Consider the following 19944-nt stretch of genomic DNA (forward strand, 5'->3'; position numbering starts at 1 on the left):
GAAGGGACAAAGAATGAACATCTTAAAAATCACAAAGACATCTTGCTTTTCATGGTTTAAACCACAATGTCTAGTTAACACGGGTCACTGGGTCATGTGAGTCCCTTTAATGTGCAAATCCATTTTATTAGGCTTATGTTTAAAAACACAGATGGGTAATTTTTATATCCCTGATGAGACTGGAACTTCCTGACCTGTTTTCATCTCATGACATGCAAGCTGGTTATAACAGCCAGGAATGTAAAAAAAAAAATGCTTCTGTCCACACACCACTAATTCTGAAACAAAATAGGCTGATGTATCAGGATGGTTATACAATAGTTTAATCAGATTTATGGCTACAGTTGACAATGTCAAGACTTTCCAAAAATGGTTAGTATTTCACAGGATTCCAGGATTCAGTATCCAGCTGAGACTCTGGGGTAAAGCCACAAGTTGGTAGTCAGCCTTGCCACTCACTGTAGCAACTGTAACAGTGAAACACTAAGGATCTGTGTGGTTGAGGTGTTTCTGCCATGTGGCTACACGTGAGTTTGAAACTATATAAGAATCGTACCAGTTACAGGTCCAATAAATAATTAAACAGAAGAAAACTATTGTATTTTACTGGTCAGATACCTTACTATGGAGTGTAGGAGCAGTCTGGCCATGATACACACTCAATAAAATGACTTGTTCCTCTTCTGCAGAGCTATACTAATGCACAGCAAAATTAGTCATTGAGCAGGTTCTTTGAGATAAGCATTCGCATCACTTCATTGGTTCCTATAAGAAATAAAGATATTACGTTACTTCTTCCAAATAGAAACACTATCCCCATTCATTACGAAAATATTTTATGAACGTGCTGGAGAAGATGGGTAGAATGAGGTGGGTAGAGTGAGTGACCATAAGAAGCAAGATGACATTTATCAACCATGGGTATTGGATACACTTTCTAAGACGGGTTTTTACAACTGAGATTTTGTGATCGTGGGGTTACATATACCTGGTTACATTTGGTATAGAAATGAGTGCATGATGCCCAACATTCAAGACCAGGCCTTAAATAAGGCATTTGATAAGGCTCCATGTGGAAGAGAATCACAGAATAGTTACAACGAAGGAACTCATTCAACTTTTGTATCTGTGCCCTTTCTCTGTAGTTCAAATTTTTTTCCCCCAAGTGCTGATAAAATTTGAGTTTGAAGGCTACAGCTAATTTTGCATCCACTACACTGTTGGGCAGGACATTTCAGATCCTAACCACTCGTTGCTTAAAAAAGTATTATATTGTTTCTTTTGCCAATCATCTTATATTTCTGTCTCCTGATTTTTGACGCTTCTGCTAACGCAAAAAGTTTCTCCATAACTACTTTTCCTCGCACCCTCATGGTTATGAACACCCAGGTTTATTAGCAACATTTAAAATCCAGAAGTAACGGTGACCAGTTGATTTTTAGACTGAGAAGAAATATATAGTGCTCCCCAGTAGATGGTATTAAGACATCTAATCTTTTTGAATTCTATTAAATTATGCTCTGTACTTTAAAAAAATGTATTTATGGGATGTAGGTGTCACTGGCTAAACCAGCATTTACTGCTCACCCTGAATTGCCCTCAAGGTGATGGTGGTGACCCACGGTGGTCCATGTGGTGTGTGAGGGAAGCAAGAGTTCCAGGATTTTGACAGGGAACGGTGATATATTTCCAAGTCAGCTTGGTGAGTGACTTGGGAGGGGAATTTGCAGTTGGTGGTGCTCCCATGTGTCTGCTACCCCTGTCCTTCTAGACAGTAGCGGTCGTGGGTATACTCCAGTTCAAAGTCTGCCAATTGCACCAAGATAGATGAGAAATTAAGTTGTCAAGAGGAGATATAGAGTTGACAAAGGGGTGTAGAGAGATCAAGTAAGTGGACAAAATTTGGCACATGGAATAAGGGAAACTGTGAAATTGTCCACTTTGGCAGGAAAAGAGGGGAACAGTACACTATTTAAAAGGAAATGCGATTGCAGAACTCTGCGGTATAAAGCGATCTGGGCAACCTGGTACGTAAACCACAAAAGTTACTATGCAGGTACAGCAAATGATTAGGAAGGCAAACGAATGTTGGTGTTTACTGCATGGGAAATGGTATATAAAAGTAGGAAAGGTTTGCTGCAGCTTTGCAGGACCTTGGCGAGACCACATCTAGAATAATGTGTGGAATTTTGTCTCCTTATTTAAAAAAGGATATACTTGTTAGAAGAAGTGCAGACAAGGTTTACTTAACTCATATCGGAGATGAAGGGCTTATCTCAAGAATGATTGAACAGGTTGGAGTTTACAAGAATAAAAGGTGATCTTTTTTCTATTCGTTCAGGGGATGTAAGCGTCACTGGCTGGGCCAGCATTTATTGCCCATCACTAACTGCCCTTTAACTAATTAACCATTTGAAAGGGCATTTAAGAGTCAAACATATTGCTGTCGGTCTGGAATCACATGTAGGCCAGACCATGTAAGGGTGGCAGATTTCCTTCCCTAAAGGACATTAGTGAACCAAATAGGTTTTTACGACAATCAACAATGATTTCATGATCATCATTAGACTTTTAGTTCCAGATGCTTGACTGAATTTAAATTCCACCATCTGCTGTGGTGGGATTTGAACCCGGGCTCTCAGAGCATTATCCAGTGACAATACCACTAAGCCACATCTTGCCTTAAAGCCCGTTAAGGAGTGTGCAACAACTCACAAAGAACAAAAGAACAAAGTACAGTACAGCACAGGACTCCAAGCATGCGCCGACCATGCTGCCCGTCTAACCTCAAACGTTCTACACCTCCGGGGCTCATATCCCTCAATTCCGATCCTATTCATGTTTTTGTCAAGATGCCTCTTAAACGTCACTATCGTACCTGCTTCCACTACCCTTTGTGTAAATAAACTACCCTTGCACATCTCCTCTAAACTTTGCCCCTTGCACTTTAAGCTATGTTCCCAAGTAATTGACACTTCCACCGTGGGAAATCGCTTCTGACTATCCACTTTGCCAAGCCCCTCATAATCTTGTAGACTTCTATCGAGTCATCCCTCAACCCTCATCGTTCCAGTGAGAACAAACTGAGTTTATCCAACCTCTCCTCATAGCTAATGCCCTCCATACCAGGCAACATCCTGGTAAACCTCTTCTGTAACCTGTCCAAAGCCTCCACACCCCTCTGATAGTGTGGCAACCAGAATGGAACACTATATTCCAAGTGCAGTGAAACTAAGGTTCTATAGAGCTGCAGTATGACTTGCCAATTTTTATACTCAATGGACCAGCTGATGAAGGCAAGCATTCCGAATAAACTAGTCCTGAAAATGGATGGTGCTGGACGGTCGGGCCATACACAGCTGTCATCAGCAATGGCGAGCCTGTGGGAGCTAGGCCGTGATGAGTAGAAGGACTGCTACGGTAAGCATGGAAGCCCAGACGATGGCCCGAGTGGAGCCGCCGCAGGTACAGATCTTGGAGTTAGTAGAAAATATTCAACCTGTTCAATGCCAAGGCTGCCGAATACACCTCTTATAACTGCCTAACTTTGCCTGTCAGATCATCTGCAATTGAAACCCTCATCATGCTTTCATTACATCTAGATTTAACTATATGAATGCATTTCCAGTTGGTCTCCCACCTTCAACCACCATAAACCTGAGGTCAACAAATTGGCCAGGTGGTTAACAGTGAGGTTGAGATTCCTAGATTACAGGAGAGTATAAACAGGACAGAAAATTGGCAGATGGAATTTAACCCTGAAAAGTGTAATTTGACAAGGAAATATTCAATAAATGGCCTGACACTGGGTGTCAAGAACAAAGGGATCTTGGCGTGTTTGTCCTTAGATCTCTGAAGCCAGAAGTGCAGGTTAATATGGTGAACAGGGCATATGGGACACTTGCCTTTATCAATCGAGGCATAGGTTACAAAAGCAGGGAATTCATGTTGGAGTTGTATAGAACTTTGGTGAGGCCATAGCTGCAGTACTGTGTGCAACTCTAGTTGCCACATTATTGGAAGGATGGAATTGCACTGGGGGGTTGTAGAAGTGATTCACCAGGATGTTGCCTGGGATGGAATATTTTAGTTATGAAGAGAGATTGGATAGGCTTGGGTTGTTTTTGCTGGGGCAGGGAAGCCGGAGGGGCGACCTGATCGAGGTGTACAAGATTGAGCGGGAAGGATAGGGAGCAACTATCCCCCTTAGTTGAAGAGTCAGTTACGAGGGGACGCAAATTCAAGGTGAGGGGCAGGAAGTTTAGGGGGGATTTGAGGACAACCTTTTTTACCCAGAGGGTGATGACGGTCTGGAATGCACTGCTGGGAGGGTGGTAGAGGCGGGATGCCTCACATCCTTTAAAAGGTAGCTGGATGAGCACTTGGCATGTCATAACATTCAAAGCTATGGGCTAGGTGCTGACAAATGGGATAAGGTAGCCAGGTCAGGTGTCTTTCATGCGCCGGTGCAGGCTCGATGGGCCGAAGGGCCTCTTCTGCACTGTATTATTCTGTGATTTTGAGAACTCTGCAATCATGTCCAAAGATATCTGCTTTCTTCTAATTCTGGCCTCTTGCTTATCCCCAATTTTAATTGTCCCACCATTGGTGGCCATGTTTTCAATTGCCAAGGCTCCAAGCTCTGGGATACTCTCCATATGCCTCTCCACCTTGAGTTTTTTCACTTAAGGCACTGCTTAAGACCTACCTTAAGCTTTGGTCATCTGACCTGGTACCTTCCTTCGTGGTTTGGTGTTTTATGTTGTTTAATAATGTTCCTGCGAGGTGCCTTGGGATGTTTCATCATTTTAAAGGTGCTGTATTAATCCAACTTGTTTTGTTGTTGTAATGAAATGTCATGAAGATACTATTTAGAGGAACTGGAGTGTTTTCAAATAGCCTGCGCAATGGGCTGAAGGGCCTCTTAGTGTGCAGTATAATTCCATAAATTGTATTAAATACTTACCTTCTAAGATCTGATGCACCCTGGTATCTCGAACAAACTGCTGTACAGCATAGTCCTTTAAATAGCCATAGCCACCATGCATCTGCAGCGCCTGATTACAGATCTGTATGAGAGACAGTTTATTTTATTGATTTCCTGATCAGCCTGTTTTCTTCCTGAAGATCAAATCTTTTGCATTTGTTTATGTTTGGTGAAGATGCAGCACCGTATACCTTTGAGGTGCTGAAACGTAAAGAAATTGCTTCTTTTCAGTCATTTTAAACAAGAATTGTGTTGCAAAAACATTTTAAATAAAAATGAAGGGATAATAGAGACAAATGATTAATTATCTCTCGACCTATGGAGGTCCAAACTATGGATTTTATTTCTCAGAGACTTGACTAGTACCTTGTTAGCTATCTCTGGTTCAGCTGATGGCCCTGACCATTTGTGCTCAATAAAGTGTCTTGCTGTGGTGCAAAACTGGAGCTTCAGGGAATAGATGAGGGCATAAGTAAGGTCCGTGGGGCAAAGTTCAGAGGCAATGCGCGAGGCAGGTTTTTTATGCAGAGGGTGTTGAGTGCCTGGAACGCGTTGCCAGTGGAGGTTGTGGAAGCAGATACATTGACGGCATTTAAAATGCATCTTGACAAATACATGGATAGGATGGGTGTAGAGGGATATGGCACAAGGAACTGCTGAGGGTTTTGGCCAAGGTTGGTATCATGATCGGTACAGGTTTGGAGGGCCGAAGGGCCTGTTCCTGTGCTGTATTGTTGTTTGTACACTGGGAGTATTGGAGTCCCTCATCTTCTCTCAGCCTTTTGATGTATTATAATCCCAGACCAGACCCCAATAGTGGCTGGGATACGGGACAGAAACCCCAATATTTTATCTTAATTTTCTCAGAGTGTGGAAAACAATACCTCGCTCCAGGAGTGATTCCACGCAAAATAGGGATATGGTATATTAAAGTAAACTTTATTACTAACAAAGTGTTAAAATATCATTAACATCACACAAAAAAATAGCTTATAATTACCCCTTAAACAATGCGATTCAACACAGTGGTATTATAACCCTTAACTGCCATCTATATTCCCACTCAAACACACAAAAAATCCCAGCTCTCAATCCACTTTCAAATACAGTTAGTACTCAGGAATACTTGCTGTACGGAGATGTCGGAATACTCTACTTTGAGAAAGAGATATCTTTTGACACTGCTTTGAAGAAAATACCTGAATCCTGTAAGATAAATGTTCTATGTTCTATAAATTGAAGGGGTGTAGGTTAGGTTGATCTTAGATTAGGATAAGTAGTCGGCACAACATCGTGGGCTGAAGGGGCTGTACTGTGCTAACAGTATGTTCTAATCTGCTAAAATTCTGGCTGTATTTCTTCAGAAGCTGCTTCTCAGCTTGTTTCAGCTCACCTCTAATCATACAATTCTGAATTACTTAGAAAGGAACTGCTAATCTGTCTACAGACTGAACTGGAGTGAGAGCAGATGCTTGACTTCTGCTCACATCTCAATCTGAAACTTCACTAAAACTGCTTTTCTGCAAAATGCCTGGTACCTTAGCTCCTCCCAGTAATTACATAATTTTATCAAGCTGAAATCTAATCAACTCCACAGGGAACCTTTTTAATCCAAACACAACTTCATTAGCCCAAGCTTTAATGATGCCTTAATTGCACCCCTGGTTCCCAAAACCTTTCAAATCAGGATTTAAAAAAAACACTGCTGCAGCAGTCATACACATGCTAACCCTTACTCCACCAAATACCTATAATAGACTACATCTGAAATTCCTACATTCACCACAGATGCCTGAATATGTACATTATCAGGACCAGACTGGTTGACTTTGCGAAAACCAAGTTTTAAAATTCCATTCTGTACCAGACAGACCCCTTAACAAGGAGCTTAAGGGGCTGTTAATTAGCAGAGAGTAGGTCTTTCGTTCAGTCCAGCCACCATCCCCACAATACTGGTCCTTTGAATATTACAAGGTGGCCTGGGGGCAATTAGATTCCGTGACAACCTTCGGGACCGCAATTTTAAAATCTTTCCTGCAGTTAAGTCATGACCCTGCAGTTTTGAAAGTCTGGTCCTGTGCAGCTATGGCATTTTTAGTTGTGTGTTAACTGGGTTACACTCCTCCAATGTTTGACCAATGCTTAATGAATTACTTTTCTAAATGAAATGAATCTATAACCAACTACGTTTAAAGCTCAGGAGGCCCACTGTCACCATGTTTTATCTTTCGTTTGCCATTTCAAAATGAATCCCACTGTAATCATAACCATGTAGCCACTTCTACTTCACATTGTTATCGAATTATCTCGGACAATATAACCCACTGACTCCCCAACCATAGAAAGCAGTCTTAGCCCTTTTTGCTCATTTTATTGAACCCGTCAGAATTTTACATGCCTCAGACATGTACATGGAGCAAGTACATGGCTGTTGCAGTACTGAGGCCGAGAGTCACCTCATGTTCAGGCTGTGCAGCCAGCACTATTGTTTAAGTCTCTGATTCTTGTTACTCTGACTGGAAGAGCTGACACGACACTCTAGACTTACTGTAAAACATTCATCAGTTGCAAAGAGTTTGGCCATTGCACATAGGGTTACTGCATCCTGCCGACCCTCTTGGAGTGCTGCAGCAGCATTGCGCACCATCAAACGAGCTGCCACCAACCCTGTTGCCATTTCAGCTAGTTTAAACTGCAGATACTGCAAGAAGCAAACAGCAAAAGTGAGCATCAGTGCAAGTCACAAAATGAATTACAGAATTCTACAAACTGCTCACATCATTGAATTCCCAGGGTACTGCATCTTCCAGGGATACTCCATTCCCCATTGAAGATGCCATTCATCTTCTACTATTCCTTTTGAAAGTAACCACTGAAATTGCTTCCTTTTGAAAGTAACCACTGAAATTACTTCCTTTTGAAACTTGCCACTGAAATTGCTTCCTGCATGCTCAAAGTGCAATGCATTTCAGGTAACAGCAACTTGCATAAAAACATGTCTGCTTCTTTTAACGGTTTCCTTAAATTTGGTTCCACCTGTTCAAACACTGTCACTGTAAACAGATTATCTTTACCTATTCCATCTGGACTCTTCATGCTTTTGAACATCTCCATCAGATGTCCTGTTAACCTTCACTTTTTAAAATAAATTTAGAGTACCCAATTATTTTTTTCCAATTAAGGGACAAATTAGTGTGGCCAATCCACCTATCTTGCACATCTTTGGGTTGTGGGGGTGAGACCCACGCAGATATGGGGAGAATATGCAAACTCCACACGATAGTGACCCGGGGCCGGGATCGAACCCATGAAAACCACTGCGCCACCGTGCCGCCCATTGTTAACATTCCCTGTTCCAAGGTGAATAACCCCAGCTTGCCTAGTCACACCATTTCAGCAATCTACTTTTAATAATTATGATATTCAGTTTATATTGTCATGAACCACAATGATGTTATTTGCGTGTGTATCCCAACTTGGAACACTGGGTCTCGGGGATGTATAATTTTGTTTTTGGAATGGTGTGAGGAGACAAGTACACCCCCAATGAGAATAAGCAGTCTGCGTAACAATTATTAAAGACTATTTACTAAATTAAAGACAAATACACATAGAACAGAACAGCACAGTATAGGCCCTTCGGCCCACGGTGTTGTGCCGACCATTTATCATAATCAAAGATCAACTTAACCGACACCCCTTCAATTTACTGCTGTCCATGTGCCTGTCTAAGAGTCGTTTAAATGTCCCTAATGACTCAGACTCCACCACCTCTGCTGGCAGTGCATTCCACGCATCCACCACTCTCTGTGTAAAGAACCTACCCCTGACATCTCCCCTAATCCTTCCTCCAATCACCTTAAAATTATATCCCCTTGTGACAGCCATTTCCGCCCTGGGGAAAAGTCTCTGGCTATCCACTCTATCCATGCCTCTCATCACCTTGTACACCTCAATCAGTCACCTCTCTTCCTTCTTCATTCCAGTGAGAAAAGCCCCATCTCCCTCAACTTTTCTTCAGAAGACATGCTCTCCAGTCCAGGCAGCATCCTGGTAAATCTCCTCTGTACCCTCTCCAAAGATTCCATACTGAGGCGACCAGAACTGAACACAATATTCCAAGTGTGGTCTAACCAGGGTTTTATAAAGCTGCAGCAAAACCTCGCGGCTCTTAAACTCAATCCACCTGTTAATGAAAGCTAACACACCATACGCCTTAACAACCCTATCAATCTGGGTGGCAACTTTGAGGGATCTATGTACGTGGATCCCAAAATCCCTCTGTTCCTCCATACTTCCAAGAATCCTGCCTTTAACCTGTATTCAGCATTCAAATTCGACCTTCCAAAATTAATCACCTCACATTTATCCAGGTTGAACTCCATCTGCCACTTCTCAGCCCAGCTCTGCCTCTAGTCAATGTCCTGTTGTAACCTGTAACAGCGCTCAACACTATCTACAACTCCCACAACCTTTGTGTCATCGGCAAATTTACTAACCCACCCTTCCACTTCCTCATCCAAATCATTTATAAAAACCACAAAGAACAGAGGTCCCAGAACAGATCCCTGCGGGACACAACTGGTCACCGACCTCCAGGCGGAATACTTTCCATCCACTACCACTTGCTGTCTTCTTTCGGCCAGCCAATTCTGCATCCAGACAGCCAAATTTCCCTGTATCCCATGCCCCCTAACTTTCCGAATGAGCCTACCATGGGCAACCTTATCAAATGCCTTACTGAAATCCATGTACACCACATCCACTGCCTGATCTTCATCAATGTGTCTCGTCATATCCTCAAAGAATTCAATGAGGCTTGTGAGGCATGACCTGCCCCTCACAAAGCCATGCTGACTATCTTTAATCAAACTTTAATGAAACATGAACATGACTAAACTACGCTAAGGTATATTAATTACCAAACAAATATAGTTTACGTAAACACACATACCCAGTATGTTCTACGATCCCCAAACTCCTCAAGACTTTCACTTTCCCCCAAATAACATCCAAATTAAATAGATGTACTAGTCAAAAGCAGCTTATAGTAACCACACAATATACAGAAGAAAATCAAGTCTGTGAAACACCTTGTTCTCGTCCAATGCCGATATTTAAGCTGCCTTTACGAAGGTTTTCTGCACTGCTTTGGATTTAAGACTTAGAGGTTATTAGAAGTAAAACTTGTCTTCTCGCTTGCCAGCTGCATTGCCGACCTCCAGCTGATCGGTGTAAACCTGGCCTACAGGCTGCTGGATGTAAAACTGTCCTTCTTTGCTTCTGAGTGTCCTGGCAATTATACCCGTATTCCCTTTTGATTCTGCATTCTGTGTATTTGGCTGTCTGCCCCTCTCACATTCCTTGACTCGATAAATTAGCATGTGTATACCTCGCTGATCGCCCAAGTGTCTAGGGAAGCTGCTTCTACTAACAGGTGATTCACATTTGATTCTATCTGGAGGCCTGTTAAACTCGTTACTAGGAAAGATGCCAGGTAGATTTCTACTTGTTGCTAGACAGATTGCATCTCATCATGTCTTGCTAAATTTGTGTTACTGCTGTTACTCGGCAAATCCATGACAATGGTCACTCCTAATTCTTCCCCCACGAAATTCATCACTACTCATTGAGATCGGTGTTATCACATCTGCCATGCGTCTCCCCACTTAATAGTCTATGTCCTCCTGAAGTTAAGTACTACCCCCAAATTGTTTACAACATTTTAAAGTTTCATGCCACCTGCAAACTTTGAAATTACACCCTAAATATCCAACACCAGGTCATTAGTTATATCAAAATAGTCTGAATAATGACCCTGGGGAACACCATTGTGCACTTCTTTCCAGTCTGAAAAACAACTGTTCAGCACCATTTTCTGCTTTCTCAACCTAGCTAATTTTATATCCATTCTACCACTGCCCCTTTAATCTGATGGGCTTCAACTTTGTCAACCCATTTATTGTGTGGTATTTTCATCAAATGCCTTTTGAAAGTGTCTATGAATAACTATAACTTCAACTACACAGTATTAATCAACATCTTCTTACTAAATAGAGTCATAGAGATCTATAGCACAAAAAAGACCCTTCGACCCATCGCATCTGCGTCGGCCAAAAACAACCTCCTGACTATTTTAATCCCATTTTTCAGCCTTGTATGCCTTGGCATCGCAAATGCACATCTAAATACTTCTTAAATGTTACCAAATTACTAAATTAAAGACAAATACACATAGAACAGAACAGCACAGTACAGGCCCTTTGGCCCACGATGTTGTGCCGACCATTTATCATAATCAAAGATCAACTTAACCGACACCCCTGCCTTCACCGTTCTATCAGGCAGTGAGTTCCAGACTCCCACCACCTTCTGGGTAAAAGAAGTTTCCTCACATCCCCTATAAACTTCCAGCCCCTTACCTTAAATCTATGCACCCTCATCACTGATCCCTCCAAGGGAAAAGGTTTCTTCCTGTCTACTCTATTTATACCCCTCATAATTTAATGCATCTCAATCAAGTTCACCCCTCCCCCCCCAACCAAGTCTCTTCTACTCAAAGGAAAACACCCCCTGCCATTCCAAACTCTTTAGCCCAGGCAACATACTGGTAAATCTCCTCTGCACCAGTGCTATCACATCCCTCTTAAAATGTGGATTCAAGAACTGCACACAATACTCTAGCCTAACGGTCCAGGCTTGGATGGCCGAAGGGCCTGTTCCTGTATTGTTCTTTGTTCTAACCAACGTTTTGTACATTTTCAGCATAACCTCCCTGCTTTTAAACTCTATGCCTTGGTTAATAACAGCATAAGTATCATATATCTTAGCCACTGTTTCCACCTGGCCTGCCACCAAGGTCCCTCTATATATCCCCCTGTAATCTAAGGATATCCTCAGTATTTAGCACCCCACCAATTTTCGTAACATCCGTGAACCTACTGATCAGCCCTCCTATATTCAAGCCTAAATCATTTACATAAATCGCAAACAGCAAGAGCCCCAACATTGATCTCTGCGGGTCCATGCTGGGCAAAGGCTTCCAGTCAGAAAAACACCCCTCGACCATCGCCATCTGCTTCCTGTCACTCAGCCAATTCGGTATCCAAGTTGCCAAATTTCGTTGGATCTCATTGGCTCTGACCTTCGCTATCAGTCTCCCATGTGGGACTTTATCAAAATCCTTACCGAAGTTCAAGTCGACTACATCAAATGCATTGCGCTTATCTGCACATCTGGTCACCTCTTTGAAAAATTCAATCAAGTTGGTCAGACATGACCTCCCCTTAACAAAACCATGCTGACTGTTCTTGATTAATCCCTGCCTCTTCAAATGCAGATTAATTCAGTCTCTCAGAATTGCTTCCAATAGTTTCCCCACCACTGAGGTTAGACAGACTAGCCTGTAGTTTCCTGGTTTATCCTCTCCTGCCTTCCTGAATAAAAGGACGGAGTCAAATTAGTCAATTTGCCTTTAATGAAATGCCAAATTCTTGCCCAGATTATGGTCTTGAAAGACTTCCCCATCCCCGATATTAGGTTGAAATGAAAATGAAATGAAATGAAAATTGCTTATTGTCACAAGTAGGCTTCAAATGAAGTTACCGTGAAAAGCCCCTAGTCGCCACATTCCGGCACCTGTTCGGGGAGGCTGGTGCGGGAATTGAACCCTCGCTGCTGGCCTGCCTTGGTCTGCTTTCAAAGCCAGCGATTTAGCACTGTGCTAAACCAGTGCACTGTGCTAAACTGGGCTATCATTGCTGGGTTTGACCCTTTCCACTCCCATTTTTGTTTCTGATCGGGTTAGAACAGCACGGGCAGCACGGTAGCATTGTGGATAGCACAACTGCTTCACAGCTCCAGGGTCCCAGGTTCGATTCCGGCTTGGGTCACTGTCTGTGCGGAGTCTGCACATCCTCCCTGTGTGTGCGTGGGTTTCCTCCGGGTGCTCCGGTTCCCTCCCACAGTCCAAAGATGTGCAGGTTAGGTGGATTGGCCATGATAAATTGCCCTTAGTGTCCATAATTGGCCTTAGTGTTGGGTGGAGGTGTTGACCTTGGGTAGGGTGCTCTTTCCAAGGGCCGGTGCAGACTCGATGGGCCGAATGGCCTCCTTCTGCACTGTAAATTCTATGATAATCTAAGAACAGTCCAGTCATCTGGAACTGAAAATTCCCACCTACAGTTTGAGGAGAATTGACAAATTGTGGCCACATCTGCTACTAGTGCTGAAGGTTTGCACTGAATGCTGAATTTGGGTGCATTTGAGTGCTATAGTGAGAGTTTGGTGACTTGAGGGATATTGAGGATTCATTTTTATCTTAAGTCTAGTCTTTCTTTTATTTAGTTAATTAACTTAAAAGTTGCTGTCACAAGAAGTGAATTTTCAATCAGCTTTAAACAAAGGTTCTACTTGAAGCTGGAGCTTGTTAATTAGTTAAATGGTTAGGCCAGTTTTCAGAGGCAAGAGTCACAGTATAAATGTGAACCAGTTTACAGTGCTGACTTTGTTTGCACTGGGTGCTGAATTTGGGTGCATTTGAGTGCGATAGTGAGAGTTTGGTGACTGAGGGAGTGCTGAATTTGGGTGCATTTGAGTGCTATAGTGAGAGTTTGGTGACTGAGGGAGTGCTGAATTTGGGTGCATTTGAGTGCTATAGTGAGAGTTTGGTGACTGAGGGTGTTAGGTGAGGAAGGAGCAAGATGCTCCTTTCATTCCGTTTCCTACACTTCCTCAAAGAGCGTGAAGGGAGCCGGGGGTTTACAGAGAGTGCAGCTGACTGGGAGCAGAGTCGGAGGGCGGAATTCCAGTTGGTCCACAGCGCAGCTACATTCTGTAAGAGAAGAGGGGATGGAGGCTAGGGCAGTTACATGGTCCTCCTGTAGGATGTGGGTGATGAGGGATACCACCGGTGTCCCCGCTGACTACACCTGCGGGAAGTGCACCCAACTCCAGCTCCTCAGAGACCGTGTGAGGGAGCTGGAGCTGGAGGAACTTCGGATCATCCGGGAGGCAGAGGGGGGTAATAGAGAAGAGTTACAGGGAGGTAGCCACAAGGTACAGGACAAGAGTAGCTGGGTTACAGTCAGGGGAAGGAAAACGAACGGGCAGCCAGTGCAGGGATCCCTCGTGGCCGTTCCCCTTCAAAACAAGAATACCGTTTTGGATGCTGTTAGGGGGGGGATGACCTAACGGAGGAAGGCCCTAGCGGCCGAGTCTGGCTCTGTGGCTCAGAAGGGAAGGGGTGAGAACAGAAAAGCAATAGTGATAGGAGACTCAATGGTTAGGGGAATGGATAGGAGATTCTGTGGTCGTGATCGAGACTCCCAGAAGGTATGTTGCCTCCCGGGTGCCAGGGCCAGGGATGTCTCTGATCGAGTCTACAGGATTCGTAAGGGTGAGGGTGAGCAACCAGAAGTCGTGGTGCACGTAGGCACCAACGGCATAGCTAAGAAAAGGGATGAGGATCTAAAAAGTGATTTTAGGGAGTTAGGTTGGAAGCTAAAAAGCAGGACAAGCAGAGTAGTGATCTCAAGATTGCTACCGGTGCCACGTGCAAGTGAGGCAAGGAACAGGGAGAGAGTGCAGTTGAACACGTGGCTACAGGGCTGGTGCAGGAGGGAAGGCTTCAGATATGTGGATCATTGGGATATCTTCTGGGGAAGGTGGGACCTGTACATGAAGGATGGATTGCACCTAAACTGGAGGGGCACCAATATCCTGGGTGGGAGGTTTGCTAGAGCTCTTCGGGAGGGTTTAAACTAGTTTGGCAGGGGGATGGGAATCAGAGCTATGGATCAGAGGATAGGGTAGCTGTTGAACAGGCAGAAATAGTATGCAGCAAGTCTATGAGGAAGGATAGACAGTTGATAGGGCAAAGTTGCACTCAGTGGAATGGGTTAAAGTATGTCTGTTTCAATGCAAGGGGTGTCAGGAATAAGGGAGATGAACTTAGAGCATGGATCAGGACTTGGAACTACGATGTTGTGGCCATTACGGAGACATGGATTTCACAGGGGCAAGAATGGTTGTTAGATGTTCAGGGGTTTATATGTTTTCAGAAGAATAGGGAGGGAGGTAAAAGAGGAGGGGGCGTGGCACTGTTAATTAGGGAGTGCACCACAGCTGCTAAAAGGAGGTAGTTGAGGAGGGTTTGTCTACTGAGTCAGTATGGGTGGAAGTCAGAAACAAGAAAGGAGCAGTCACTTTATTGGGAGTTTTCTATAGACCCCCCTAATGGCAGCAGAGAGACAGAGGAACAGATTGGGCGGCAGATCTTGGAAAAGTGCAGAAATAACAGAGTTGTTGTCATGGGTGACTTCAACCTCCCTAATATTGACTGGAACCTCCTTAGTGCAAATGGCTTGGATGGAGCAGATTTTGTCAGGTGTGTACAGGAAGGATTCCTGACTCAATATGTAGATAGGCCGATTAGGGGGAAGGCCATATTGGACTTGGTGCTCGGCAACAAACCAGGGTAGGTGTCAGATGTCTCGGTGGGAGAGCATTTCGGTGACAGTGACCACAACTCCTTGACCGTTACCATTGTCATGGAGGGGGATAGGTATTTAATTGGGGGAGGGGAAATTATACTGCGATTAGACAGGAGCTGAGGAGCATAAAGTGGGAACAATTGTTCTTGGGGAAATGCACAGCAGTAATGTGGGGATTGTTTAAGGAGCACTTGCTGCAATTGCTGAATAGTTTTCTCCCACTGAGACGAGGAAGGAATGGTAAGGTGAAGGAGCCTTGGACGACAAGAGAAGTGGAGCTTCTAGTCAACAGGAAGAAGGAAGCTTACATAAGGTTGAGGAAGCAAGGATCTGACTCGGCTCTCGAGGGTTACAAGGTAGCCAGGAAGGAACTCAAAAATGGGCTGAGGAGAGCTAGAAGGGGGCATGAAAAAGCCATGGTGGGTAGGATTAGGGAAAACCCCAAGGCATTCTACACTTTTGTGAGAAAGAAGAGGATGATCAGAGTGAGAATAGGGCCGATCAGGGATAGTGGAGGGAACTTGTGCCTAGAGTCTGAAGAGATGGGGGAGGCCCTAAATGAATACTTTGCTTCAGTATTCACGAGAGAGAGGGACCTTGTTGCCCATGAGAACAGTGTGAACCGGGTTAATAGACTCAAACAGGTTGATTTTCAGAAGGATGTGCTGGATATTTTGAAAAGCATCAGGATAGATAAGTCCCCTGGGCCTGACGGGATATACCCAAGGTTACTACGGGAAGCGAGGGACGAGATTGCTGCGCCGTTGGCGATGATCTTTGCGTCCTCACTCTCCACTGTATTAGTAAGGCAGCACGGTAGCATTGTGGATAGCACAATTGCTTCACAGCTCCAGGGTCCCAGGTTCGATTCCGGCTTGGGTCACTGTCTGTGCGGAGTCTGCACATCCTCACCGTGTGTGCGTGGGTTTCCTCCGGGTGCTCCGGTTTCCTCCCACAGTCCAAAGATGTGCAGGTTAGGTGGATTGGCCATGATAAATTGCCCTCAGTGTCCAAAATTGCCCTTAGTGTTGGGTGGGGTTACTGGGTTATGGGGATAGGGTGGAGGTGTTGACCTTGGGTAGGGTGCTCTTTCCAAGAGCCGGTGCAGACTCGATGGGCCGAATGGCCTCCTTCTGCACTGTAAATTCTATGATAATCTGTGATAGTACCGGATGATTGAAGGGAGGCGAATGTTGTTCCCCTGTTCAAGAAAGGGAATAGGGAAATCCCTGGGAATTATAGACCAATCAGTCTTACGTCTGTGGTGAGCTAAATATTGGAAAGGATTCTGAGAGATAGGATTTATGATTATTTAGAAAAACATAGTCTGATTAAAGATAGTCAGCCTGGCTTTGTAAGGGCAGGTCATGCTTCACAAGCCTCATTGAATTCTTTGAGGATGTGACGAGACACATTGATGAAGGTCGGGCAGTGGATGTGGTGTATATGGATTTCAGTAAGGCATTTGATAAGGTTCCCCATGGTAAGCTCATTCGGAAAATTTGGCTGTCTGGATACAAAATTGGCTGGCCGAAAGAAGACAGCGAATGGTAATGGATGGAAAGTGTACCACCTGGAGGTCGGTGACCAGTGGTGTCCCACAAGGATCTGTTCTGGGACCTCTGCTCTTTGTGGTTTTTATAAATGACTTGGCTGAGGAAGGGTGGGTTAGTAAGTTTACCGATGACACAAAGGTTGGGGTAGTTGCACATAGTGTTGAGGATTGTTGCAGGTTACAGCAGGACATTGACAGGATGCAGAGTTGGGCTGAGAAGTGGCAGATGGAGTTCAACCTGGATAAATGTGAAGTGATTCATTTTGGAAGGTCGAATTTGAATGCTGAATACAGGGTTAAAGGCAGGGGGCGGGATTCTCCACTCCCGTGCCGAAGTGCCCACGCCGTCGCGGCCCCGATCCCGACCGATTCAGGCCCCGACGATGGGCTAGGATCGGGGCCGCGTCATCTACATACGCCAGGCCTTGTCGCCGCGTAAAGGCGCCGCTGCATAGATGACGCGGCTGGCGCCGCATAACTGGTGTCACCCGCGCACGGGCGGGTTGGCCAGTGCCAACCCGCGCATGCGTGGTTGCCATCCTCTCTGAGTCCGCCCCGCAAGAAGATGGCGGACGGATCTTGCGGGGCCGCGGAAGGAAGGAGGTCCTCCTTCAGAGAGGACGGCCCGACTATCGGTGGGCACCAATCGCGGGCCATGCCACATTTGAGGTACCCCCCGGTGCAGGATCCCCCCTCCCCCCCCCGCAGGCCTCCCCCCCAGCATTCCCGCGCTGTTCCCGACGGCAGCGACCAGGTGTGGACGGCGCCGGGGGGAACCCGCCGTTTTGGCCTGGCCGCTCAGCCCATCCGGGCCTGAGAATAGCGGGGGTGCCGGAGAATCGCCATTTTGGGTGTCTCTGGCGATTCTCCGGCCTGCGGAACTCGAAGGGGCTGTTCCCGCCGCTTGGGAGAATCGTGGGAGGGCGTCGGACCGGCGTCCCGGGAAATTTTGGCGGCCCAGGCGATTCTCCCAACCAGCGCGGGAGTGGAGAATCTCGCCCAGGATTCTTGAAAGTGCGGAGGAACAGAGGGATCTTGGGGTCCACGCACATAGATCCCTCAAAGTTGCCACCCAGGTTGATAGGGTTGTTAAGAAGGCGTATGGTGTGTTGGCTTTCATTAACAGGGTGATTGAGTTTAAGAGCCGCGAGGTTTTGCTGCAGCTTTATAAAACTTTAGTTAGACCACACTTGGAATATTGTGTCCAGTTCTGGTCGCCTCATTTAGTTTGGGAGAGCGTAGAGAGGAGATTTACCAGGATGCTGCTGCACTGGAAGGCATGTCTTATGAAGAAAGGTTGAGGGAGCTAGGGCTTTTCTCACTGGAGCGAAGAAGGCAGAGAGGTGACTTGATAGAGGTGTACAAGGTGATGAGAGGCATGGATAGAGTGGATAGCCAGAGACTTTTCCCCAGGATGGAAATGGCTGTCATGAGGGGACATAATTTTAAGGTGATTGGAGGAAGGTATAGGGAAGATGTCAGACGTAGGTTCTTTGCACAGAGAGTGGTGGGTGTGTGGAATGCACTGCCAGCAGAGATGGTGGAGTCAGAGTCATTAGGGACATTTAAGAGACTCTTCGACAGGCACATGGACAGCAGTAAACTGAAGGGGTGTAGGTTAGGTTGATCTTAGATTAGGACAAATGGTTGGCACACATTGTGGGCTGAAGGGCCTGTACTGTGCTGTACTGTTCTATGTTCTATATGCTCAGCAAAAGAGAATTCATCCCATCAAGACCAATGACTTCAAAGACCATAAGCATTTGTAGGATTTTTAAAAAAAACTTCAAGACCAGCATTTATTACCCATTCCTAAATGCCACCAAGGAGGTTGTGGTTAGCCAATTTCTTGATACACAAAGGTCCATGTGGTGTAGGTGCACCCACAGTGTTTTTTTTCAGAAGGCAATTAGGGGTCAACCATTGCTGTGGATCTAGAAGCATGTGCAATCCAAACCAGTTGAGGGCAGCACATTTCCTCCCGAGGGTCATTAGTGAACCAGAAGGGTTTTTAATGAAATCTGCTAGTTTCATGATCATTAGTAATAAGACTAACATTTCATTACAGATTAATTACATTTAAATTCCCCAGCTGCCATGGTGAAATTTGAATTCATATCTTTAGTAGTCCAGTCATCTATCTGATGTCAGTACGGCTACAGTGCCATCAGAGATGAGGTTTCTCTGGCCTTTGCGTCCCTGGTAGCCCGGCGAAGGATTCTCCTTCAGTGGAAAGATTCGAGGCCCCCAAGCGTGGAATCCTGGATCAGCGATGTGGCAGGGTTCATTAAATTGGAGGGTGAAATTCGCCTTGAGAAGGTCGGTACAAGGGTTCTTTAGGCGGTGGCAACCGTTCTTAGACTTTCTGGCAGAACGATAGACATTGGTCAATGGCAGCAGCAGCTCGGGGGGGGGGGGGGTTACTTTATTTTTGTTTATGTTATTTACACTGGAAGGGTCTGAGGGGGTGTATACACCTGTTGTCTTAAGTCGGGGTGTTAATGTTAATTTATTATTTAGGTACGGGGGGGGAGGGGTTAGGGGGGTTGCTTTTTTAGATTGTGTTTTGTACTTAACCCTGTTGGGTTCTTTTTTCTTTCTCATTTTGTTATTGATATTTTATGAAAACCTTTAATAAAAATTATTAAAAAAAAGAAAAGAAATGAGGTTTCAGAGGGCAGCACGATGGCGCAGTGGTTAGCACTGCTGCCTCACGGCGCCGAGGTCCCCTTTGCTCTATTTGGTGGAGGTTGTGGGTTTGGCAGTTGCTGTCGAAGGAGCCTTGTTGAGTTGCTATAGTGCATATTTTACATGGCCACACTGCTACAATGTGGTGGAAGGACAGTTCTCACAATTCTGTCCTAAGTCCCCAGTTGTTAGTCAGCAGGACGTTGCAAGGTTGACTGAGC

At 45.0% G+C, this 19944-nt stretch overlaps 1 protein-coding gene across 3 annotated transcripts in view; it reads right to left on the minus strand.

The window, feature by feature from the left end:
* Nucleotides 1-307: 307 nt before the first annotated feature.
* Nucleotides 308-19944, minus strand: part of acad8 (acyl-CoA dehydrogenase family, member 8) — a 181238-nt gene continuing 161601 nt past the window's right edge. The window contains exons 9-11 of one of the 3 annotated variants that reach the window (XM_072486863.1): nt 7536-7688; nt 4967-5069; nt 308-765 (exon numbers count right to left, since the gene is read on the minus strand). In XM_072486863.1, coding sequence (XP_072342964.1) covers nt 713-765; nt 4967-5069; nt 7536-7688 — 309 coding nt within the window. In that variant the 3' untranslated portion in view covers nt 308-712. Of the gene's footprint in view, nt 766-4966; nt 5189-7535; nt 7689-19944 lie in introns of those variants that run through there. The other 2 variants (XM_072486865.1, XM_072486864.1) reach the window with 2 other exon arrangements.

Source organism: Scyliorhinus torazame, chromosome 21 (assembly GCF_047496885.1).
Source record: "Scyliorhinus torazame isolate Kashiwa2021f chromosome 21, sScyTor2.1, whole genome shotgun sequence".
In the NCBI taxonomy this organism is placed as follows: domain Eukaryota; kingdom Metazoa; phylum Chordata; class Chondrichthyes; order Carcharhiniformes; family Scyliorhinidae; genus Scyliorhinus; species Scyliorhinus torazame.